This window comes from Narcine bancroftii, chromosome 13 (genome assembly GCF_036971445.1).
Source record: "Narcine bancroftii isolate sNarBan1 chromosome 13, sNarBan1.hap1, whole genome shotgun sequence".
NCBI lineage: Eukaryota > Metazoa > Chordata > Chondrichthyes > Torpediniformes > Narcinidae > Narcine > Narcine bancroftii.
Genome location: NC_091481.1, coordinates 35994421 through 36021285, shown reverse-complemented (window position 1 = coordinate 36021285; position 26865 = coordinate 35994421). Strand labels below are relative to the sequence as shown.

The 26865-nt window shown below is 44.2% G+C and overlaps 1 protein-coding gene across 1 annotated transcript; it reads right to left on the bottom strand.

Annotated features, from left to right (window-relative positions):
- Positions 1 to 1498: 1498 nt before the first annotated feature.
- On the bottom strand, positions 1499 to 22919 carry cradd (CASP2 and RIPK1 domain containing adaptor with death domain). Its single transcript, XM_069908714.1, has 2 exons — positions 22583 to 22919; positions 1499 to 3200 (listed from the first exon to the last, which is right to left on the bottom strand). Exons 1-2 carry the CDS (start codon positions 22884 to 22886, stop codon positions 2899 to 2901), a joined length of 606 nt encoding a protein of 201 aa, XP_069764815.1. The 5' UTR covers positions 22887 to 22919; the 3' UTR covers positions 1499 to 2898.
- Positions 22920 to 26865: the final 3946 nt, after the last annotated feature.

Below are 26865 nucleotides of genomic sequence, written 5' to 3'. Positions count from 1 at the left end.
CTTCCATGCTTGGACACTCAGAACAAGTAGTCATTGGGACAGGTCAGATTTTTTTTCCCTATGATAGGCTATTTTAGATATAAACACTAGTTATACATGAAAAGGAACATAGTATATGGTTGATTTAGGTGCCTTGGCGTTCAGTGTGGGCGATCATGTCTCTCCATCCATCACAGTCTCTACACTCTGAGTTGTAGTTGTTGCCTCCTGTCTCTAACCACGATGTTAATCCATCGATCATTTTCATTCTGTCTGCCTCTCCTTCTTCTTCCTTCCACCGTTCCAGTTGTAACTGAATGTTCTAATGCATCTCTTCGCATGATGTTTCCAAAGAATTTTGATTGCTGTTTTCTGATTCCTTTAAGTAATGTACATTTTGTTTTTGTTCTCTGTAGAACTTCTTCCTTTGTTATCCTGTCAGCTTTCTTCTGAGAAACATCTAAGCTGCATTGATTTTTTTTCCATTTCATTTGTGATGATCCACAACTTGCAGCTGTGACTCGCAGCTGTACATCAATATAGGAAAAATGTAGCAGCTGAGAGTTCTAAGGCAAATGTCAATTGCAATTTTCTTATTCTTTAGGATGTTTCTCATTTCTCATAAATTCTGTTCTTGCTTTTATGTCTATTTCCCATTTGCCATCAAATGTTACCGATGATCTAATATACATAGTCCACTGAAACCTCGTACGAATGTGATTCGTTAATCTGCGGGATTGCTTAGAGCACGGGTGTCTGTGGATCCCAATCTGCTAAGGGACAGGCTGATGACAATCAGCCAGCAACCTAACTCCCCGCGCCCGACAGCCACCCTCCTCACTACCCCTGCTCCCCGGCGGAGGATTTCGGGGCAGGGCAGCCACCGCAGGATGTTGGGGCAGGGGCAGCCCTGACGTCCCGCGCCGGCCACTCCTGTATCTATTCTGCAACTCGGCTTAATGAGGTATGAAATCTTGGACCCCAACTACTGCGTTCTAACGAGGTTTTACTGTATATAATGAGCAAGAATAAGAAATGGTTTAGTGGGAGGTTGTGCTTAAAACTCTTAATCGACATAGCTCATGAATTTGTGCAACGCTTCCACGTTGAACAAAATATATCATTGTCTATTTCTATTTCTTTGGCTTGGCTTCGCGGAGAAGATTTATGGAGGGGTAAATGTCCACGTTAGCTGCAGGCTCGTTTGTGGCTGACAAGTCCGATGCGGGACAGGCAGACACGGTTGCAGCGGCTGCAGGGGAAAATTGGTTGGTTGGGGTTGGGTGTTGGGTTTTTCCTCCTTTGCCTTTTGTCAGTGAGGTGGGCTCTGCGGTCTTCTTCAAAGGAGGTTGCTGCCCGCCGAATTGTGAGGCGCCAAGATGCACGGTTTGAGGCGATATCAGCCCACTGGCGGTGGTCAATGTGGCAGGCACCAAGAGATTTCTTTAGGCAGTCCTTGTACCTTTTCTTTGGTGCACCTCTGTCACGGTGGCCAGTGGAGAGCTCGCCATATAACACGATCTTGGGAAGGCGATGGTCCTCCATTCTGGAGACGTGACCCATCCAGCGCAGCTGGATCTTCAGCAGCGTGGACTCGATGCTGTCGACCTCTGCCATCTCAAGTACTTCGACGTTACGGATGAAAGCGCTCCAATGAATGTTGAGGATGGAGAGGAGACAACGCTGGTGGAAGCGTTCTAGGAGCCGTAGGTGATGCCGGTAGAGGAATACAATTTCAAAACACAAGTGCTTAAAACAGCATTACAATGTGAAGAAACCACCCTTTCATACCAGACAAGCCCAGGCCCAAAACCTTGATTGCCTTTTATTTCCTCTGGATGCTGTGTAACCTGCTGAGTTTCTCCAGCACATTTGTGCATTGCCCCCTTGCCTGTTTATTTTGCTTAGACAGAGTTGCTCTGTCTAGCACAGGTACATAGAAGACTTTGTATTTTGATCTTGATCTAGTTCCCAAAGGATACAGTTTGTGCAAAGTGATCAGGGCTTGTTGACCTCGAGGTCAGCAATACCCAAAGGTTCCAGAAGGGGACTACTGACAATTTTCCATTTCCAGGTTACGGCTTCATGCAAATTCAATGGGAATCCACTGGCAGAGCATGGGAAAGGCCAGCATTACACTGAGGATTTTACCTTCCTCATTCTATTTTCTTTAAATATTTTAATGATATATCATATAAAGCAGGTATGGCCAAACTGCGGCTCTTTGATATATAATGTGCAATACCATATATGCCATTGTGTAGGACGATTTGTGAAACTGAAAATGTTTACCTTAAAATAGGGTCATCCCACCTTGATGACAGTCTCAACACCCCTGCCACCTTCCCGCCGGCTCCGACGCTACTGCACGCATGCACTATTAGCTACTTGCGAGGTCTCAGCGTTTCTCCGCGGGGTCCTGCCGTTGTCGGCTTGCAGAAGCGGACAGTGGTTTATTTTAAACTATCTGAATAAAATTTAAACCTTGAAATGATCATTTGTTATTAAATGTTGTGATTTGCTTTTAACAGCATCAACTGGTCAGTGCCAGATTTGGGGCATTGCTGGTCATCCTAGACAATGTTGACTGAAAGAGGAATCGTACGAGTCACTACTCACAATGATGGATTCGGTGAGCATGGCTTACGATCGTGTGATTGTTGCAGCTCTCAAACCTCTGAAGTTTGGCTCTTATGTTAAGCAGGTTTGGCCACAAACCATACAGCAAGGTTATGCTTTTAAATGTTCCTGAATATCAGAGGTGAGGCCAAACAATTACACTGGCTGGGACACTGCTATCTTGTCAAATGTCTCCCAAACACGTGATCAGCTGACTAGCCTTTCACTTCTAGCTCAGGTAAATGCAGGCAGGTGAGAAGATGAGCTTTTGGCCAGTAAGCCAAACCCAGGCAATTTTTTTTACTGGAATACATTGTTTATCACTGTGGGATCAACATCTGCTGAAATGAGACTATTGCACAGGTTCTGCACAGTGGCACGTTTTCCTGACCTTTGTTTCCACAGGACAAATGCGGCCAGGATCTGTGCCTGCACATTGTATTGGTGGTTCATTTTGCATCTATAGATGTCTGAAGTCTTCAGTCCAAGATCCACCACTGCTCTCTCCCACTCTAGTCCCAGTTGGCTGGAGAGCCGATTTAATTGTTTGTCAGTGGGCACTCCATTCAAGACCTGGTCCGAAATGGTTAATGGTACTTCATCTGGAAGGCAGAAAAAGAGGTAACAATTGACATTGTAGCTTTCCAGTGCAACTTCAAAATGAAAGCATCATATGCAGACAGATTTTTAGTATGAGAGGAAAACATCACAACACTACACTGATTGGACTTGGCATGTTAGCTCAATTGACATCCTACAGGTCAGCTGAAGAAATACCAAAATATTGGATCTCTCCAGAATATGAGAAGCCCATGTTTGAGGCAGCTCAACCATTCAGTAAAGACTATGACTGAACTCCATTTACCTACCTTGATTCTTTAATAGATTTCAATTCCAGCATTGACATTTTCAATCAACTCTCAACTTCACCAGTTTGAGAGGATGTGCCAGATTTCCTTAATGATTTATCTGCCTCCTGACATCACTGTCAAAGGGCTGACTCTAATTCTAAGATTATACATGCCTTCTTCTACACTTTCTCACCAGAGTAATTAGTTCCATGTATCCTATCAAATCCTTAAACACTTCAATTACACTGAACCTGTCTAAGCAGCAACATGGATCAATTCTAATTCACCTATCGTAGTAACAGATCTACAGCAGATAGCATCTCATTGGTTCACATAAAGCTCTGAAACACCTGGACAGCCCAGATGTATTCATATAGTCCCCAAGTTATAATTTTTCAAAGTTACAAAGGTTCGAATCCGTACTGTACTTCAAATTTTCAGGTTTCCCAACTGCACTGTATCAGTCCCCACACTGATTCCACTGCCTTTTTTTGACTTTAGACTTTTTAAGTTCCTGTGCATGTTAGTCCCAGTGTCTTTATGTGGAGCAACGTGGCGTGAGTCATCAGCTGGATGCCAGATTAATGAGGTGAGATTTGTGGTGTGATTTAGACTGCAGATTTCCCCCGAAAAGTGGTAGGGGTCCTGCAGAGTAAATTGCAGTGCAGGAATTGACTAAAAATTCCAGCCCTTTCCTTTATAGACTGCCCAGGTAGCAGCAAATTTCATTGATTGTGCCGTTACGTGCTTGCAGTGTAAAAACCCTATTTGATGACAGTTCCAAAGTTCTCAGCTCTCAAGTGAGGCAGATGTGATCATTTTTCCTAGTTGTAATTAAGATGGACTCATTCGTCTTTTCTAGTCATTTGAACATTCCAGATCATGACATGGCTGGCGTAGTGGTTAGAGCAACGCCCTTACAGAACCAGTGATCAGGTCCGGGCTTCGATTCCCATGCTGTCTGTAAGGAGTTGGTACGTTCTACCCATGTCTGCATGGGTTTTCCCGGGGCTCCTGTTTCCTCCCCACTATACCAGGGTATAGGATAATTAGTTGTAATTGGGCAGCACTGATTCTGTGCCATTGGCACAGAAACTCTCATAAACTTCTACAGATGTACCGTGGAGAGCATTCTGGCTGATTGCATTACTGTCTGGTATGGAGGCACCAAATCTCAGGACAAAGAAAAATTCCAGAGAGTTGTTAACTCAGCCTGCAACATCACAAGCACCAGAGAAAATGATTCTGAAGAGCTGCCAACACATGACATGGTGCCAGGAAGCTCACGCGCCTTCAAAATTATGGATTCCGTGCTCCAACCACTGGTTACGCCTGTCAGAAGCAATACACACACACCCCTACATATACATCTGGGAGTTGTAATGAGGTAAGACTATGAGATTGGGTGCTATGCCATCTGTGAATAGTCCTACTCCTCTTCAATCCATGGATAATTTTGAGGAGTCACATGATGGAGTAGTGGCCGGACGGTGAACTCCAGCCCTCTCCAGAAAAGTCGGAAAAAACAAAGGAAAACACAAAGGCACAAAAATAAAAATTAAAGTAAAGTAAGTATAAAGGTGGAAAGAAGATGGCGACGAAAAAAGAAAAATCGAAACCAACGGTAAGAAGAGAGGAAGAGAAGACAACAGAAGATGAAGGAGAAGGCCTTACCTGTTCGAAAAGGCCCGCGGTGGAGAGAGAAACCTGCTCCCTCAGGTCGGTAGAAAGTAGACTACAAAAATGGCTCGCTGAGCCGAGTAAAAGTGCACAACCGCGCATGAAAAAAAACACACCGACGGGAGGGGTGACCAGCTGGGGAGTCGATCTCCACAGCCGGCAATGACAGCTGCAGAACAGCTGCAGCAAGAGGAGAATATAGAAGACAACAAAAACAAGAAAGAAGAGAAGAAAAGGACACAAAGAAACAACAGATGGCCAACCCAGAGGAAGAAGAAGAGGAAGAGTACAGTGAAATAGAAGAAGGGAAAAGCAAGACAAAGGATATACTTTCTCTTATTAAAGAATACATGGAGTCATTTAAAGAATGGCAAGCGCAAGAATTTAATGATTTAAGAAGAAGAATAAACAATACAGAAGAGAAAATGAATAAAATAGATATGACCTTATCAGAAATGGGAAAAAGAATGTACAAGGTGGAAGAACGAGAAGCAGCAGTAGAAATGGAGGTAGAGGACTTAAAAAAGAAATTAGAGGAATCTAATAAAAAAGTTAAAGAGACACAAGAACTGTTAGCTCAGAAAATAGATATAATGGAAATTATAACAGAAGAAATAACATAAAGATAGTGGGCCTTAAGGAAGATGAAGAAGGCAAGAATATGAGAGAGTTTATAAAAGATTGGATCCCTAGGATCCTAGGATGTCCAGAACTACAGCAAGAAATGGAAATAGAAAGGGCACATAGAGCATTGGCCTTTAAACCACAACCACAACAAAAGCCAAGATCTATTTTAGTAAAATTCCTAAGATATACTACAAGAGAAAAGGTACTGGAGAAAAAAATGGAAAAAGTAAGGGAGGGCAACAAGCCACTGGAGTACAAAGGGCAAAAAATCTTCATTTATCCAGATATAAGTTTTGAACTCCTGAAGAAGAGGAAGGAGTTCAATATAGCAAAGGCTATTTTATGGAAGGGTATAAATTTATACTAAAGCATCCAGCGGTATTGAAAATATTTATTCCAGGACAGCAAAACAGACTATTCTCGGATCCAGAGAAAGCACGAAAATTTGCAGAACAATTACAAAATAGACTGAGAGATGAAGACGTGTAACGAGAATACAAAAGACTGCGAACTAAAAAGACATAAGTTTTGAACTCCTGAAGAAGAGGAAGGAGTTCAATACATCGAAAACGATCTTATGGAAAAAAACTATTCTCAGATCCAGAGGAAGCAAGGAAATTTGAAGAACAACTACAAAACAAACAGAGATGAAGACATGTAATAAGAGTAAAAATGACCACGATTCATATGTATGTGGGTAAAGAGGTATATGTGTGTATATGTATAATGTGCATACATGAAGGTATCCGTATTTAGAGGAAAATATAGATAGTATAGACAAGAATTAATAAGGGAAGGAAATGGAATAGAGGGAATAAGGAGGGAATTAAAAGAGTGACCTTTGTTACATATGAAAAGTGAAATCTTTTCTGGGGGGGGCAAATCCAAATGGAGAGGGGAGATGTGGTTGTCCGACAAGAGATAAAGGAAAACTCAGGAGGGGAAGGGGGGATTGGGGCTAAACAAGTTTTAAATAGGAGAATAAGGAAAATGTTTGATGTTTTAGAAATGTTGTCTTATAAAGGGTTCAAAACAAGAAAACAGAAATGGATAAGAAGGAAAGGTAATGATGGAAAAACGGAAAGGGAAGATAAACAAAGTATAAAATGGCTACGTTGAACTATATGACTTTAAATATTAATGGAATACATAACCAAATTAAAAGGAAGAAACTGCTAAATTTACTGAAAAAAGAAAAAAATTGATATAGCATTTGTGCAAGAAACACATTTAACTGAATTGGAGCACAAGAAATTAAAGAGAGATTGGGTAGGACACGTAACAGCAGCATCGTATAATTCAAAAGCAAGAGGAGTAGCTATATTAATTAGTAAAAATGTGCCATTTAAAATAGAAGAGGAAATAATAGATCCAGCAGGGAGATATGTAATGATAAAATGTCAGATATATTCGGAGTTTTGGAATCTACTCAATGTATATTCACCTAACGAAGAAGATCAAAAGTTTATGCAAGATATCTTTTTGAAGATAGCAGATACGCAAGGGAACATATTAATAGGAGGGGATTTCAACCTGAATTTGGATTCAAATATGGACAAAACTGGGAAAAAAATTAACAGAAAGAACAAAGTAACCAAATTTATAATTAAATCGATGGAAGAAATGCAACTTTTGGATATATGGAGGAAACAACACCCAAAGGAAAAGGAATATTCATATTACTCGGCTAGACATAAAACATACTCAAGAATAAACCTATTTTTGTTATCAGCTCGTATGCAAGATAGAGTAAAAAAAAACAGAATATAAAGCTAGAATACTATTGGACCATTCACCCTTAATATTGACAGTAAAGTTAGAGGACATCCCTCCAAGAATGTATAGCTGGAGATTAAACCCCATGTTACTTAAAAGGCAGGATTTTAGAGAATTTATTGAAAAACAAATTAAAATGTATTTTGTAATAAATACGAAATCAGTGAAAGATAAGTTTATACTATGGGATGCAATGAAAGCATTCATTAGAGGGCAAATAATAAGTTATGTAACCAAGATGAAGAAGGACTATAATCAGGAAACAGAGCAGTTGGAAAGGGAAATAGTAAATATAGAAAAATAATTAGTAATGAAGGAAGATATAACTAAAAGAAGAGAATTGGCCGATAAAAAAATAAAATGAAACACTACAAACATATAAGGTGGAGTAGAATATAATGAAGACAAAACAGAAATATTATGAACTAGGTGAAAAAACGCACAAAATCCTAGCATGGCAGCTTAAGACAGAACAAGCTAAGAAAATGGTATTGGCATCAAGGAAAAAAGACAAACAAATTACATATAATCCAAAAGAAATTAAGGAAAACTTTAGAGAATTCTATGAACAATTATACTGAACTGAAAACGAAGGGAAAGAAGGGAAAATAGATGAATTTCTGACTAAAATTGAACTACCAAAACTACAAATAGAGGAACAAAATAAATTAACAGAGCCATTTGGAATAGTAGAAATACAAGAGATAATAAAAAAATTACCAAATAATAAGACACCAGGAGAGGATGGATTCCCAATAGAATTCTATAAAACATTTAAAGACTTATTAATTCCGCCCCTCCTGGAAGTAATCAACCAGATTGATAAAATACAAAGCTTACCAGATTCATGTAAAACAGCAATAATTACAGTAATACTAAAGCAAGGGAAAGATCCACTCACACCAGTGTCATATAGACCAATATCTTTACTTAACACAGATTATAAGATAATAGCTAAACTATTAGCAAACAGATTAGCAGAATATGTACCGAAAATGGTAAATCTAGACCAAATTGGATTTATCAAAAAAAAGCACACAACAGACAATATTTGTAAATTTATTAACTTAATTCATGCAGTAGAAGGGAATAAAGCACCAACAGTAGCAGTTGCTTTAGACGCAGAGAAGGCCTTTGACAGAGTAGAATGGAATTATTTGTTCAAAGTATTGCAAAAATTCAGTTTACCGGAGAAGTATATTAATTGGATTAAAGCATTATATAAGGGACCATTAGCGAAAGTGACAGTAAATGGACATGTATCAAAGCAATTTAACTTAAGCAGGTCAACACGGCAGGGATACCCACTCTCACCTTTATTGTTTGCGTTAGCTATAGAACCACTAGCAGAATTGATAAGAACAGAAAGTAATATAAAAGGGATAAAAATAAAAGACAAGGAATATAAAATCAGTTTATTTGCGGATGATGTTATAGTATACTTAACAGAACCAGAACTATCAATAAAAGAATTATATAAGAAATTGAAGGAATATGGAGAAGTGTCGGGTTACAAGATCAACGTAAATAAAAGTGAAGCAATGCCTATGAATAATGCGGATTTCTCAAAATTTAAGAAGGAATCACCATTTAGATGGCAAATGCAAGCAATAAGATACCTAGGTGTACAAATAAACAAAAATCTCGGCCAACTATATAAACTCAATTATTATCCACTAATGAAAAAATTACAGGACGATTTAGAGCATTGGAAAGATTTACCACTAACACTAATAGGAAGGATAAACTGTATTAAAAAGAACATTTTTCCAAGGATATTATACCTATTTCAGGCATTGCCAATACAACTGACAGAGAAATTCTTCAAGGAGTTAAAGAAAATAATAAGGAAATTTTTATGGAAAGGGGGGAAACCGAGGATAGCACTAGATAAATTAACAGAATGGTATAAACAAGGAGGCTTACAACTGCCAAACTTTAAAAATTATTATAGAGCCGCACAATTAAGATACCTATCAGATTTTTATCAAACAAGGGAAAAGCCAGATTGGACTAGATTAGAATTAGATAAAATAGGGGAAAAGATACCTGAACACATATTATATAAATGGGATGAAAAATTGGTACAACATAGAAGTTCTCCAGTATTACATCATCTACTCAATATTTGGAAGAAGATTCATGTAGAAAGAAATAAAACAAATTATCAATTACCAAAACTAATATTGACGCAAAACAAGTTACTCCCTTTTACAATAGATAACCTTTCCTTTAGAGAAGGGGAGAAAAAAGGGATTAAAAGAATAGAAAATTGTTTTTCAGGAAATAGATTCTTATCCTTTGAACAAATGAAAGATAAATACAATATAACTCAAGATACAGCGCTGGCATATTACCAATTGAGATCCTACTTGAAGGATAAATTAGGAAGCAGTTTTAAGTTTGCCAGAGGGAAGTAACTTTGAATATGTGATTACAGATACAATGATAATCAAAAGATTTATAACAAATATGTATATTAAACTGCAAGAAAAGGGGAATGAGGAAACAAATGGTAAAACTAAACAAAAATGGGAACAAGATTTAAATATAAAGATAAAAAAGGAAACATGGGAGAAGTTATGCTCTGGAACGATGAGAAATACAATAAATACGAGGTTACGTATGATACAATATAATTGGATACACAGGCTATACATTACACCTCAAAAGTTAAATAAATGGGACCCAACAGTATCTGATAGATGTTTTCGATGTAAAAAAGAAATGGGAACAACAATTCATGCAATCTGGACATGTGAGAAAGTAGAAAAATTTTGGGAAGATCTAAATTAGATATTAAATAAAATAACAGAAAACAATATACCAAAGAATCCAGAGATCTTCCTCCGAAGTAACATAAAAAACAAAGAATTTGGAATTGATTTGGAGGATGCACAAAAAAAGATTTGTTAAGATAGTTCTAGCCGTAGCAAAAAAATGTATTATGTCAACCTGGAGATTGGAAGATAATTTGAAAATACAACAATGGTATATAGAAATGAATAAATGTATTCCATTAGAAAAAATAACATATAGTTTAAGAAATAATATTGAAATATTCAAACAAATATGGGAGCCTTACATTAAACACAATAGCGAAAACCTACTGGGGACAATCACTACCTAAGTTAACGGAAGGAAAAGGAAATGAAAAGAATGGACTCAGTGGAATTTCTGGTGTATTTTTATTGAATGACAACATTGTCTGACTGGTTTAATATATCCTAGATTTTATACCTTAAATGGACGGGAGGGGGGAGGTAGGGAGGGTGGGATGGGAGGAGGGAGGGGGGGGGGATGAAAATGACACTTATATGTGTGAAAAGGAAAAAGTGTGTATCATGGTTAATGTGATTTATGGTGTGAAAAATAAAAAATTAAATTAAAAAAAAATCCATGGATAATTTTTAAAAAACATTTCCTTAGCTCTCTACGCAAATCGTGACTGCAGTTTTAAAATTCCCCTCTCTGCATTTGTTTCAGCTATGCCCAAGTAAATTACTCAATCCAAATTTAGAATGGAGATATTGTCATGTAGCAATAACTTCTCCCAAACCACATACCACCACCCTAACTGTAGTCCCTTCACTTGGGGCAGCTGTATTAAAGTGAGACTGGCTCACATGGCCAGTTACAGTCCAGCTCAATTTCAAAAAGTTATCCTAAAAAAGGAAAGAGTGCTCAATGTCAATTCTGGAGGTAGGCAGAGATGATTACAAAATGGCAAGACAACTCTCAGGTCACTTTCAGACCCGTAACCTGTCACAAAAACATCCCATTTAAATCCCTTGTTTTTATAACATTCACGAATATTACATATTATATTCATGCAGACACAACTCAAATGCTGGAGGTGGGATTAGGCAGAGTTGCCATTTTTGATGGAGTTCTACAGTTGAATTTTGTGCTCCAAGTCCTTTCTGCGCTTAATGGCACAGTTAGCGCCACACTGTTACAGCACCAGCGACCTGGGTTCAAATCCAGCGTTGTCTCTAAAGAGCTTGTACATTCTCCCCATGTCTGCGTGGGATTCCTCAGAGTGTGCTGGTTTCCTCCCACCCTTCAAAATGTACTGGAGGCTGTAGGCCAATTGGGTGGCGCAGACTTGTTGGCCCTTACCATGCTGTATGTCTACATTTAAAATTTAATATAAAATACATTTACAATTCTGTGATATCATAAAAAATACCTCAATTATTTTATGAATCAATGATTTATTCTTTGTACCAGCACGAAGCATTTACTGCTTCTCTTCCCACCATCCCAGGGCTAAACTCTGCTCCCAGGAGAAACTACTTCCAAATCATTTGCTGCTCACAATGTAGTCTCTTTCATGTTGGAGAAAATTTGACAGTTTTCCTCGCTTGAGCTTCCAACTCTTCAAAACTTTAATTTTTCATCCTCTACCTTTGAACTCCCTTTCTTGATTCAATGAGCCCAAAATAAGCTTGAGGAACAGAATTCCACCTTCCCTCAGAAAGCCAGCCTTCCCTGTAGATCAGAAATGGGGAATTCTGGAAAATCTTTATCAACTCAATTTTTCTCTCTCCACACAGTCGGCAGAGGGGATGGTATCGTTATTACAGTGTCAGCGATCTGGATTCCAATCCAGCACTGTCTGTAAGGTGTTGGTATGTTTTCCCTGTGTCCAAGTGGGTTTCCTCTGAGCACTCCAGTTTCCCCCCACCCTTCAAAACGTACGGGGGGGGGGGGGGGGTTGGGTTGTAGGTTCATTGGGTGTATTTAGGTGGCATGGGCTCACAGGCCAGAAATGCCTGTTACCAGGTTGTGCATCTAAATTTAAGATTTTTTAAATTTCAGATGCTGCCTGCCCACAAAAAAACTTATCGCATTCTCTTTTGGTCCAGATTTCACCAACCGCAACGTTTTGCACCTCAGAAATTCCAGCATTTTTCCCTCTTCAGTTCTCTCACCTCCTCCTACTTACATCGCCCCACATTAACACGCTAAACTCAACCAGCACAAATTGTGCCATTCAGTCGGCCTCAGTCTCCAAACCAACATAGAAAGTCGCTTCGCCTGCTCCACCCTTCTGTGCATGTATGATCTACAACCTTTCCCAATTCTGCTAAAGGTCATCGACCTGAAACATGAACCACATCTCTCTCTCTCTCTCTCTCTCTTCACAGAGATGCTCTGGCCAGCTCAGTGTTGCCAGCACTCTGCCTTCAGAATGAGTGCTTGTATATCCCCAACCCTCCAGCAGATGGAGTGAAACACGACATTCTGCAGTAGATCAAACTACTTTACATCATAGGCAGGATCAGTACCAAATTCCTTGGTCTGGTTAAGATTTATTTAAGCTGGCCTTATGGGAAGTTTCCAGTTCAACTTGATTAAAAACTGAAAAAGTCAAACTATTTTTTCTACAGAAGGAAATGTCTTTTCTAACACTGTACTCTGACAATAAATCTGAAATCTGAATCTAATTCAAAATCAGTCTTGATCTGGGCATTACAAGGTAATACATAACCAGAAACCATAGATGAATCAGAGGATTCGGAACCTGATGAGGGCAAGATCGATGGCATGGTAAACCAGATATCCACAGCACGTCCAGGTGAGACCCACGGAAGGCCATCATAGCAGCAAAGAGGCAATTCCAAGGGAAGCTGGAGACAGTCAAATACTCGCCAGATATGACAGGGATTGTAAACCATTACATCCTACAAGGCAAAGCCAGATGCCATAAAAGGCTGTGATGCTTCACTATGCGATGAGCTGAACCCCTTTTATTCTCACTTTCAGTAGGAAAATTCTACATTAATTCTGAAAATCCTGAAGAAGCTGACGATCCTGTGATATCTGTTGCTGAGGCCAACATCAGAACATCCTTCAAGACGGTGAACATTTACAAGACTACAGGCCCTGACAACGGGGGGCAGGGTACTGAAAACCTGTGACTAGCTGCAGCTGGAGGTTCCTACCTGCTTCAAAAGGGCAGAATGAACTGCCTCAATGTCGATTGTCCGGTAGCACAGATTCAGATTTATTGTCAGAGTACATACATGACATCACATACAACCACAGTTGCCGGCAGAATCACAAATGGCAATGAGGAAGTGTACAGAAGGGAGATAGATCAGCTGTTGAGTGGAATCACAATAACCTTGCACCCAATGCTAGCAAATTGAAGGAGATGATTGTGGACCATGAGGGAGTCAGGGGATCACGTCCCAGTCCTCATCAACGTCTCAGTAATAGTCAGGAACTTCAAATTCCTGGGTGTAAACATCTTCGAGCATCTGTCCTGGACCTTCTATGTTGAAGGCTCACCAGCAATTAAACTTTGTGAGACGCTTGAGGAGATTCGGCCTGTCACAGAAGACTCTCATAAACTTCTACAGATGTACCATGGAGAGCATTCTTGCTGATTTCATTACTGTTTGGTATGGAGGCACCAAATCTCAGGACAAAGAAAAATTCCAGAGAGTTGTTAACTCAGCCTGCAACATCACAAGCTCCAGACTTCACTCCATCGAGGATATCTATTTGAGGCGGTGTCTTAAAAAAGCAGCCTCTATCTTCAAAGACCCCTACCACCCAGGCCATGCCCTGCTACCATTGGGGAAAAGGTACAGGAGCCTAAAGACACGCACTCAGCGGCACAAGGACAGCTTCTTCCCCGCTGCCATCAGATTCCTGAATAATCAATGGACCAAAGACACTGCCTTACTTTTCATGCTCTACTAATTTTATTTTTTTATGTAATTGTTGTAAGCTGGTTCATAATTTGAACATTTGCATTACGACGCTGCCATAAAACACCAAATTTCGTGACTTGTTCATGACAATAAATTCTGAGTATTTTTTCTGCAGTGAGACAGAATTACAGGTACACAATCCTTTATCCAGAATTCTTAGGGGACAGTGTGTCCCAAATTTCTGCATTTTTCCGGATTTTGGAAAGCCAGATTTAAACCCACCTGAATTGTGCTGCCGTATCCACCTGCATCCCCTTCCAGTTGCGCTGCCATCTTCCCCCCTCCCCCATCTGACTCGCGCTGCCGGTCTCTCTCCTTCACCCGCCCTACTCGTGCTGCTGGTCTCTCCCCCTTGCCCGCCCAACTCGCGCTGCCATCTCTCTCCCCACTTGCCAGATTTTGGAGCTTTCCGGATTTTAGATGTACGGATAAAAGATTGTGTACCTGTACCACTTCTTGATAGTGCAAAAAAACTGTACACAGCACCACTCACATATACTGTGATGAAATGCTTTGAGAGGATGGTCATGGTCGCACCTACGTAAAGGTGCAATTTACCTATTGTCACAATAACTCCACAATCTCACTGGCTCTCCACTTAGCTCTGGATAATCTAGACAACAGCAACATGTACATCAGGCTTCTTTTCGTCAACTACAGTTCAGCCTTCAACTCAGTGCTGGTCAAAACCTGGGCCTCTGCAATTGGTTCCTTTTCTTCCTCATCGGAAAACCACAGTCAGTACGAATCAGAAACTGTATCTCCTCTTCACTGACAATCAATACAGGCGCACCTCAAGGAGATGTACTTAGCCCACTGCTCTACTCACTCTACACCCATGACTGCGAGGCCAACCCCAATTCAAATTCCATCTACAAATCCCCCAATGATACTAGGGTCATGAGCAGAATCACTGACTGCATCGAGGAAGCGTACAGGAGGGACATAGATCTGCTAGTTGGGTGGTGCCACAACAAAAACATTGAACTCAACGTTAACAAAACCAAGGAACTGATTGCGGACTTCAGGAGATCACAAACCAGTCCTTATCAAAGGGTCAGCTGTGGAAAGGGTAAAGAACTTCAAATTCCTGGATGTCAACATTTGTGAGGATCTGTCCTGAGGCCTCCATGTTGATGCAGTCGTGAAGCCTCACCAGCAGCGATATTTTGTGAGGAGTTTGGGGAGATTTGGTACGTCACCCAAGACTCTTGCAAATTTCTACAGGTGGACCATGGACAGCATTCTGACTGCTTTCATTACTGTCTGCTATGGAGGTGCCAATGCACAGGACAAGAAAAAAATTTTTACTTGTAACTTCTCCCTCCCCCTCTTTTGGTCTGGTATTCTAATTCTCCTCTGTGGGTCTCTGATGTGCCATATTATGCAGGTATTTCATAACATTCTTATAAAGTGCCTTAGACACCTAACCATGATAAAGATGCTTTATGAATATCAGCTTTATTACGCTGTATTGGAGTTGTGAACGAGGCTAGCGACATCATGAGCACCAGTCCCCACTCATGGGCATCATTCCTCAAGGACCCCCACAACCCAGTCCATGCCGTCTTGACACTGTTACCATCAGGAAGATGTGTACCCAACGGCACAAGGAAAGATTTAGCCCCTCTGCCGTCAGATTTCACCTCACACCACAGACACCACCTCACTTTCGCTTATTTTTGCACTAATTTATTCATTCTAAAATGTAATTTTGTAGCAATGTTTGCACTGTCTTTTTCTTTCTTTCTTTGGCTTGGCTTCGCGGACGAAGATTTATGGAGGGGGTAAAAAGTCCACGTCAGCTGCAGGCTCGTTTGTGGCTGACCAGTCCGATGCGGGACAGGCAGACACGATTGCAGCGGTTGCAAGGGAAAATTGGTTGGTTGGGGTTGGGTGTTGGGTTTTTCCTCCTTTGCCTTTTGTCAGTGAGGTGGGCTCTGCGGTCTTCTTCAAAGGAGGCTGCTGCCCGCCAAACTGTGAGGCGCCAAGATGCACGGTTTGAGGCGTTATCAGCCCACTGGCGGTGGTCAATGTGGCAGGCACCAAGAGATTTCTTTAGGCAGTCCTTGTACCTTTTCTTTGGTGCACCTCTGTCACGGTGGCCAGTGGAGAGCTCGCCATATAATACGATCTTGGGAAGGCGATGGTCCTCCATTCTGGAGACGTGACCCATCCAGCGCAGCTGGATCTTCAGCAGCGTGGACTCGATGCTGTCGACCTCTGCCATCTCGAGTACCTCGACGTAGGGGTGTGAGCTGCTCCAATGGATGTTGAGGGATGGAGCGAGACAACGCTGGTGGAAGCGTTCTAGGAGCCGTAGGTGGTGCCGGTGTTTGCACTGTAACGCTGCCGCAAAACAACAAATTTCATAACACGTTCAGGACAATAATCCTGATTCAGATTCTGACTTCTCGTCCCTTTCAGACCAGGGGCCCACTGCAATCTGACTGGCTACAAATTGCTGATCCACATCAAAACCAGCACTTTCTCTGAAACCTCTATTCAATAGTACTATTTTGAGGTGGAGTGAAATTCTGTGGAACATAAAGTGTTCTCTTTATTCCAACTATATAACATGTTTTGGGTGAGGATGATTTACAGCATTGTCAATTAATTTTAAAACCATCTCCCTAAGTATGACCAATTTGCTGACTACTGCTATTTTCAAGATAAATAATGTTCTCTCAGTGCGATGAGCAATCGTTCCCTGTTATTATCTCCTGCATCTCCCGAGAACATGATCAAAGCTGTAATATTAACAAAAAAGGCATTTGTAGTTGGACCATCTTTGGGCAGGCTTTTACAGCGTAATAAAGCATTATCATGGTAGATGTCTAAGGCACTTTATAAGAATGTTATGAAATACCTGCATAATATGGCACATCAGAGACCCACAGAGGGGAATTAGAATACCAGACCAAAAGAGGGGGAGGGAGAAGTTACAAGAGGAAACTTCAGTCAGCTGAAGGCTTCGTGGTTAATGGTGGGAGCAGTGAAACTCAGAGGGCCAGATTTGGAGCAGCCCAGATATCTAGGGAAGGCTAGAGTTGGTTACACAGGGACCAGGGCAAGTAGAGACCTGCAAGTTCAACTTTAGTGGCAGGTAGTTATTCTGAGGAAGATCATTAATGATCACTTTGAAAGGCAGAGATTTCTCAGGTTACTACTAACCTACTCTCCCTTTCCCCTTGTCTTCTTTCCCTTAGCTTTCCACCCTCTTCACAGAGCCATCTCTCCTTCCCCCTGCTTGCAGTTGTGCCCTCTCTCCCTTCTCCTTTGGCTATTGCTTTTGGGTCCAAGCTCCTCTCCACCTACCATTTTGTTCGGACGCCTGCCGACTGTTTTCCACACCTTGATGAAAGGCTCGTGTCTGAAACGTCAGTTCTGTATCTTCATCTTTGCTATGTAAAGTACACTGTTTGACCTGCTGAATTTCTCCAGAATTATTTCAACCATGGCATCTGTAGGCTTTCGTGTTTAACTTCTAACTGGAATATATTTTTGTTGACCACTGTTAAAAATCTCTTTGAAAGTCTTCCACTCTTTCTCAGCTGTCCTACCACATAGACTTCCAGTCTATGTCGGCCAACTCCTCTCTCGTCCCACTATAATCTCCTTTGTTCAAGCAGTGCACACTTGGTTTGGATCTTACTTTCTCACCCTGCACCTGTATTCGAAATTCAGCCATACTTTTCAAGAGGATCCCCAACTCTGAAATCATTCATTTTATCTGTCTCAATATATATAACCAAATCGAAGACAGCAGGTTTTGTAGCATGCCGTTCAAAAAATCATTAATGCAGCCTATGAATTGCTCCTCAAGGCTTCCTCAACTAAATTGCTTTGACCTTTCAAAATCACCTTTGACAATTGCCATTCCATTCTTGTACACAATTATTTCATTTGTTTCCATTCTCTGACTGGTAGAGATGGGAGAGCATCAACACAATGAGTTTGGAAGGCTTGATGGAGAAATAAGGGTGGAATATGAATGGCAGGGGTGGAGGAAGTGAGATGGAAATGTACTGGAGAGGCTTGTGATGTGGATATTAAGTGAAGGGTTAGAATAGAAAAGAGAGGAAAAGTGTTCTGTGTAATAGAAAGGAGAATAACTCTTGGTTAGAGCCCCGATCCAGGCAGGAGCAAGGGGGAGACGGCGGCCCCGGCCTCGGTCGAGTGAGGCAGGCGGAGGCCCCGATCCGGGCAGAGAGTGGGAGGCGGCGGCCCCAGTCCGGGCACAGAGAGGGCAGCGGCGGCCCCTGCCCCGGTCCGGGCTGAGGGTAGGCGGCGGCGGCCCCGATCCGGGCAGGAGCAAGGGGTAGACGGCGGCCCCGGCCTCGGTCGAGTGAGGCAGGCGGAGGCCCCGGTCCGGGCAGAGAGTTGGAGGCGGCGGCCCCAGTCCGGGAACAGGGAGAGCTGCGGCGGCCTCGGCCCCGGTCAGGGCAGTATGGACCAACCTAGGAGGGGAGGCAGACCCCTCCAGCCCGGGTAAGAAACCTGCATAGGAGAAGGCCACTCCGATATAAAACCTACTACCCAAGGACCTCGCTGCCACGTCCCAGCTTGCTCGGCCACGGCACACGAACCATGGGTGTAAAGGGTGGGGCCAGTACTGCGCGCACTGCACTCCACCTAAAAGCTCCTTTGCGCAGGCCCGAGGACAGGTCCACGTCCTCCCCCGCCACGTCCTCCCCCGCCACGTCCCCCCCCGCCACGTCCCCCCCCCGCCACGTCCCCCCCCGCCACGTCCCCCCCCGCCACGTCCTCCCCCGCCACGTCTCCCCCGCCACGTCCTCCCCCCGCCACGTCCTCCCCGCCACGTCCTCCCCCGCCACGTCTCCCCGCCTCCACGTCCTCCCCCGCCACGTCCTCCCCCGCCACGTCCTCCCCCGCCACGTCCTCCCCCGCCACGTCCTCCCCCGCCACGTCCTCCCCCGCCACGTCCTCCCCCTCCACGTCCTCCCCCTCCACGTCCTCCCCCTCCACGTCCTCCCCCTCCACGTCCTCCCCCTCAAAAGATGCTCACAAACTCAAGCTAGCATGCTGGAACATCAGAACCATGCTAGACAAGGCTGACAGCCACCGACTGAACGTCGGTCTGCCCTCATTGCACATGAACTCCTCAGACTTGACATCGACAGAGCCGCTCTCAGTGTAGTCCGCCTGGCAGATGTAGGCAGCCTCCAAGAACGCGGCGCGGGCTACACACTCTACTGGTCTGGCAAGCCTTTAGATGAACGACGCCTATCTGGTGTAGGCTTCATGGTCAAGAACTTCATTGCCTCCAAACTCGAAAACCTTCCGACAGGCCACTCGGAGCCGAATCATGTCCATGCGACTCCCCCTTCAAAACAAGCGTTGCATCACCCTCATCAGTGTCTATGCTCCAACCCTCCAGGTGGAACCAGCAGAAAAGGACAAGTTCTACACTGACCTGCGCAACCTCATCCAACGCACCCCTACAGCCGACAAGGTTGTCATCCTTGGCGACTTCAACGCTCGCGTCGGCAAAGACTCAGAAACCTGGCCAGGAATCCTGGGCAGAGCATGGCGTCGGCAAGTGCAACGACAATGGGCGCCTCCTGTTGGAGCTCTGCGCAGAACAGCGGCTTGTCATTACAAACACCCTTTTTCAGCAGAGGGACAGCCTTAAGACTACCTGATGCATCCCCGATCCAAACACTGGCACCTCCTGGACTACATCCTGGTGCGAGAAAGTGACAAACGAGATGTGCTCCACAACCAGGGTCATGCCCAGCGCGGAATGCCACACTGACCACCGGCTGGTTCGCTGCAAGCTCAACCTTCACTTCAAGCCAAAGCCCAGGAACAGTAAAGCCCCCAGAAAGAGGTTCAATGTGGAAACCTGCAGTCAGACGAAGCGAGAGGAAACTCCAGGCAAACCACAAAGCAAAGCTCGACACGATGCAACCCACCTCACGGACCCGTCCCCTGAAACCCTCTGGGATCAGTTGAAGACTACCATACTGCAATCCACTGAAGAGGTACTGGGCTTCTCCTCCAGGAAAAACAAGAACTGGTTTGGCGAAAACAGCCAGGAAATCCAGGAGCTGCTGGCAAAGAAGCGAGCTGCCCACCAGGCTCACCTTACAAAGCCGTCATGTCCAGAGAAGAAACAAGCACGGATGGCAGTCTCTTCAATCTGAGGCACCTGCAAGCTCACACCAAGACACAAGAGAAACTTGTCCGTGAACTACTCTTTGCAGACGATGCCGCTTTAGTTGCCCATTCAGAGCCAGCTCTTCAGCGCTTGACGTCCTGCTTTGCGGAAACTGCCAAAATGTTTGGCCTGGAAGTCAGCCTGAAGAAAACTGAGGTCCTCCATCAGCTAGCTCCCCACCATGACTACCAGCCCCCCACATCTCCATAGGGCACACAAAACTCAAAACGGTCAACCAGTTTACCTATCTCGGCTGCACCATTTCATCAGATGCAAGGATCGACAATGAGATAGACAACAGACTCGCCAAGGCAAATAGCGCCTTTGGAAGACTACACAAAAGAGTCTGAAAAACAACCAACTGAAAAACCTCACAAAGATAAGCGTATTACAGAGCCGTTGACATACCCACACTCCTGTTCGGCTCCGAATCATGGGTCCTCTACCGGCATCACCTACGGCTCCTAGAACGCTTCCACCAGCGTTGTCTCCGCTCCATCTTCAACATCCATTGGAGCGCTTTCATCCCTAACTTCGAAGTATTCGAGATGGCAGAGGTCGACAGCATCGAGTCACGCTGCTGAAGATCCTGCTGCGCTGGGTGGTCACGTCTCCAGAATGGAGGGACCATCGCCTTCCCAAGATCGTGTTATATGGCGAGCTCTCCACTGGCCACCGTGACAGAGGTGCACCAAAGAAAAGGTACAAGGACTGCCTAAAGAAATCTCTTGGTGCCTGCCACATTGACCACCGCCAGTGGGCTGATATCGCCTCAAACCGTGCATCTTGGCGCCTCACAGTTTGGCGGGCAGCAACCTCCTTTGAAGAAGACCGCAGGAGCCCCACCTCACTGACAAAAGGCAAAGGAGGAAAAACCCAACACCCAACCCCAACCAACCAATTTTCCCCCTGCAGCCGCTGCAACGTGTCTGCCTGTCCCGCATCGGACTTGTCAGCCACAAACGAGCCTGCAGCTGACGTGGACTTTTACCCCCTCCATAAATCTTCGTCCGCGAAGCCAAGCCAAAGATGCAGTACTGGTTGGGAGTGAGGGGGCCTGGGGGGGGTTGGGAGAGAGGGGCCTGGGGGGGGTTGGGAGAGAGAGGGGCCTGGGGGGGGGTTGGGAGAGAGGGGCCTGGGGGGGTTGGGAGAGAGGGGCCTGGGGGGGGTTGGGAGAGAGGGGCCTGGGGGGGGTTGGGAGAGAGGGGCCTGGGGGGGGTTGGGAGAGAGGGGCCTGGGGGGGGTTGGGAGAGAGGGGCCTGGGGGGGTTGGGAGAGAGGGGCCTGGGGGGGGTTGGGAGAGAGGGGCCTGGGGGGGGTTGGGAGAGAGGGGCCTGGGGGGGGTTGGGAGAGAGGGGCCTGGGGGGGGTTGGGAGAGAGGGGCCTGGGGGGGGTTGGGAGAGAGGGGCCTGGGGGGGGTTGGGAGAGAGGGGCCTGGGGGGGGGTTGGAGAGAGGGGCCTGGGGGGGGTTGGGAGAGAGGGGCCTGGGGGGGGTTGGGAGAGAGGGGCCTGGGGGGGGTTGGGAGAGAGGGGGCCTGGGGGGGGTTGGGAGAGAGGGGCCTGGGGGGGGTTGGGAGAGAGGGGCCTGGGGGGGGTTGGGAGAGAGGGGCCTGGGGGGGGGTTGGGAGAGAGGGGCCGGGGGGGGTTGGGAGAGAGGGGCCTGGGGGGGGGTTGGGAGAGAGGGGCCGGGGGGGGTTGGGAGAGAGGGGCCTGGGGGGGGTTGGGAGAGAGGGGCCAGGGGGGGGGTTGGAGAGAGGGGCCTGGGGGGGGGGGGTTGGGAGAGAGGGGCCTGGGGAGGGGGTTGGGAGAGAGGGGCCTGGGGAGGGGGTTGGAGGGGCCTGGGGGGGGGGGGTTGGGAGAGAGGGGCCTGGGGAGGGGGTTGGGAGAGAGGGGCCTGGGGGGGGGGGGGGAGTTTGGAGGGGGTGCTGGGGAGGGAGGAGTAGGGGGGCCTGGGGGCTGGTATGGAGGGAGGAGGAGTAGGGGAACGAGGGAATGCGGGAGAGGAGGGGGAGGGGTTGAAGGGGGGGAGGGGTTGAAGGGGGAGGGGGGGGGGTCCTTTGAGGTGCAGGGGGGAGAGGGGGAACGCGGCGATAGAAGAGTGGGACACACCGGGCCTACGCGGCCGTCCTGGACGCTCACCTGCCGGCGGTTCCAGTTCCTCCTCCCCCGCCTCCTCCTCCTCCTCCAGCCGGCGGCAGAGCCACGGGAAGTCGGCCCTCAGCGACTCAGCGAAGGCGGCGAAGGCCCGAGGCCCGCGGCTCGGCAAGTGATCGAGCAGCTTCAGGGTCCTGCGGGCGCCGACCGGCTCGGCCTCCAGCTCCTCCAGGAAGGCCTGGTTCACCACCCGCTCCTGGTACAGGTGCTGCACCAGCTCATCCACCCTCAGCTCAGCCGCCAGCTCCGTCCGCAGTCTCCGCAGGACGCGGCGCTGCTTCGCCTCCATCGCTCCGCTCCGGTTCCCCTCTCCCCTCCCCGGCCCAGGGGTCCCGCCTCCTGGAACGGTCCCGCCTCCTGGAACGGTCCCGCCTCCTGGAACGGTCCCGCCTCCTGGAACGGTCCCGCCTCCTGGAACGGTCCCGCCTCCTGGAACGGTCCCGCCTCCTGGAACGGTCCCGCCTCCTGGAACGGTCCCGCCTCCTGGAACGGTCCCGCCTCCTGGAACGGTCCCGCCTCCTGGAACGGTCCCGCCTCCTGGAACGGTCCCGCCTCCTGGAACGGTCCCGCCTCCTGGAACGGTCCCGCCTCCTGGAACGGTCCCGCCTCCTGGAACGGTCCCGCCTCCTGGAACGGTCCCGCCTCCTGGAACGGTCCCGCCTCCTGGAACGGTCCCGCCTCCTGGAACGGTCCCGCCTCCTGGAACGGTCCCGCCTCCTGGAACGGTCCCGCCCGGTGTGGCGTGATTGCCTAAGGATGATGTGACCTGCCGTGGAACGAACCGCAACGATCAGAGATGTCGCCTTCCCCAAGTCAAATGTAGTCACTTTCTTTTTTTACAATAAGAAAAAAACCCTCTCAATAAAGTAAAGCTTCCCTTGCAAAAAAACCCCGAAATTGATAAACTACAAAAAAGACCCCCCTTCAACAAACAGAAAATGATTACACAAGTACAAGAAAAATATATATATACCCCAAAACTACAAAAGAGTAATAACTCCCCAATTAACTGGGTGTGGAAAAAAAACCACAGGTGGCAGATGACTTCCAAAAGCTTCAGTGTCATCCCTCCCCCCCCACCCCCCCCACCAACAGTCGGACTTACAAAATCATAAATCTGAATCAAATCATAATCCCAATGAATTCAGTCCCAAAGCTTGTTCAATATCAATATCAATCAATCTCTTTGACATATCTGCCTTCCCATTCTCATTCTTCTTATCTGACATCTACCTCCTAGGTGAAGAGTGCCCTTCAGTGGCCCTGTTGGGCAAAGAATTAGCAAAAAATTAAAGCATCGTGATCATTCTCAAAAAATTGTGATTAGAAATTGCCATAAAAAATCTTCAACACAGCTGGATATCGAAAAGAAAATTTATATCCCTTTCTCAGAAAATGTTTAATTCGCAGAATTAAATTCTTTACGTCCTTTAATAATCTAACTTAAATCAGTATTTTAAAAAAAGACCTTATTACCTTGCACCATCAATAGAGACTGATATCTACGTGCATTTTGCACCGCAACTCGCAAAATTGTCTCCTTGTCTTAATATTTCAAACAGCGAATCAAAACTGCTCAAGGTGGTTGACCAGGATATGGTTTACTTCTTAAAGCCCTATGTGCTCTATCTAGTTCCAAATCATCTGGAAAAAATTCAACATCTAATGCGTCAGGGATCATTTTAAAAATTTTTTTACTGGATCTGAACCTTCAATACCTTCTGGAATTCCCACTATCTTAACATTATTCTGATGGCTTTGGTTTTCCAGAGTCAATCTTCTTCAATAAATCTTTCTTCTGAATTTCCCATCCAAGAAAAGAATCTTCCACTTTTTCTATTTTCTCTCTATTTCATTCCACTTATTCTCTATAATCCTGAAAAGCACCTTCAATTTTCTTAAAGTTATCTTGAACTGTATATTTAAGCATCTATTGACATCAGCTTTAGCAATAGAAATATCTTTCTTAACAGAAGAAACCTCATCACAAATATTGTTCATTTTAACAGTCATCTTCATAAATCCATGATCCATCTGAGTAGACATTTATGTTGACATATTACCATTTGTTGATCTATACTTTCAAGAATTGTAAAAACAGCATCAGAAGTAGATTCAATTGTCTCTTTTTGGGGCCTACCTTCTTCAATTCAGCAGTAAGCAACATTTCTTCTTCCATACCTTCCATCTGTGGAAAAGCCTTTTCTTCTTGTTCTTTCAAACCTACAGTCGATTTAAAGGCCTTACTCCTTGTTAGCATGTCAACCGACACAGGGCCGAAATCTTCAGCCCGTTGTCAGCCGGCCTCGCTGACAGCCCAGACCATCTCAAGTAGGACCCTTTTTTTTAAATTTTTTATTTTTCACACCATAGACCACATTGACCAAGATACATACAATTTCCTTTTCAAATATATACAGTGTCATTTTCTCCCCCGCTCCTCCCATCCCACCCTCCCTACCCCATTCATTTAAAGTACAAAAGTACTGGTTTAAAATACATTAAACCAGTCAAACAATGTTGTCATTCAATAAAAATAAACAAGAAATTCCACTGAGTCAATTCTTTTCATTTCCTTCTCCTTTCGTTAATTTAGGTGGTAGATGTCCCCAGTAGGTTTTCTCTATTATGTTTCATGTATGGCTCCCATATTTGTTCAAATATTTCAATATTATTTCTTAAATTATGTTATTTTTTTCTAATGGAATACATTTATTCATTTCTATATACCATTGTTGTATTCTCAAATTATCTTCCAATTTCCAGGTTGACATAATACATTTTTTTGCTAAGGCTAGAGCTATCTTAACAAATCTTTTTTGTGCACCATCCAAATCAAGTCCAAATTCTTTGTTTTTTATGTTACTTAGGAGGAAGATCTCTGGATTCTTTGGTATATTGTTTTCTGTTATTTTATTTAATATCTGATTTAGATCTTCCCAAAATTTTTCTACTTTCTCACATGTCCAGATTGCATGAATTGATGTTCCCATTTCTTTTTTACAACGAAAACATCTGTCAGATACTGTTGGGTCCCATTTATTTAACTTTTGAGGTGTAATGTATAGCCTGTGTATCCAGTTATATTGTATCATATGTAACCTCGTATTTATTGTATTTCTCATAGTTCCAGAGCATAATTTCTCCCATGTTTCCTTCTTTATCTTTATATTTAAATCTTGTTCCCATTTTTGTTTAGTTTTACCATTTGTTTCCTCATTCTCCTTTTCTTGCAGTTTAATATACATATTTGTTATAAATCTTTTGATTATCATTGTATCTGTAATCACATATTCAAAGTTACTTCCCTCTGATAACCTCAGACTGCTTCCTAATTTGTCCTTCAAGTAGGATCTCAATTGGTAATATGCCAGCGCTGTATCTTGAGTTATATTGTATTTATCTTTCATTTGTTCAAAGGATAAGAATCTATTTCCTGAAAAACAATTTTCTATTCTTTTGATCCCTTTTTTCTCCCATTCTCTAAAGGAAAGGTTATCTATCGTAAAAGGGAGTAACTGATTTTGTGTCAGTATTAGTTTTGGTAATTGGTAATTTGTTTTATTCCTTTCTACATGAATCTTCTTCCAAATATTGAGCAGATGATGTAATACTGGAGAATTCCTATGTTGTACCAATTTTTCATCCCATTTATATAATATATGTTCAGGTATCTTTTCCCCTATTTTATCTAGTTCTAATCTAGTCCAATCTGGCTTTTCCCTTGTTTGATAAAAATCTGATAGGTATTTTAATTGTGCGGCTCTATAATAATTTTTAAAGTTTGGCAGTTGTAAGCCTCCTTGTTTATACCATTCTGTTAATTTATCTAGTGCTATCCTCGGTTTCCCCCCCTTTCCATAAAAATTTCCTTATTATTTTCTTTAACTCCTTGAAGAATTTTTCTGTCAAGTGTATTGGCAATGCCTGAAATAGGTATATTATCCTTGGGAAAATGTTCATTTTAATACAGTTTATCCTTCCTATTAGTGTTAGTGGTAAATCTTTCCAATGCTCTAAATCGCCCTGTAATTTTTTCATTAGTGGATAATAATTGAGTTTATATAGATGGCCGAGATTTTTATTTATTTGTATACCTAGGTATCTTATTGCTTGCATTTGTTAATTTTTTTCCCCAGTTTTATCCATATTTGAATCCAAATTAATGTTGAAATCCCCTCCTATTAATATGTTCCCTTGCGTATCTGCTATCTTCAAAAAAATATCTTGCATAAACTTTTGATCTTCTTCGTTAGGTGAATATACAT

Coding starts and splice junctions, on each gene's coding strand:
- cradd (XM_069908714.1), bottom strand. CDS start 22,886: ATGGAGGCGAAGCAGCGCCGCGTCCTGCGGAGACTGCGGACGGAGCTG. Junction 3,201..22,582: donor GGAACTGGAACCGCCGGCAG/GTGAGCGTCCAG, acceptor TCTGCCTTCCAG/ATGAAGTACCATTAACCATT.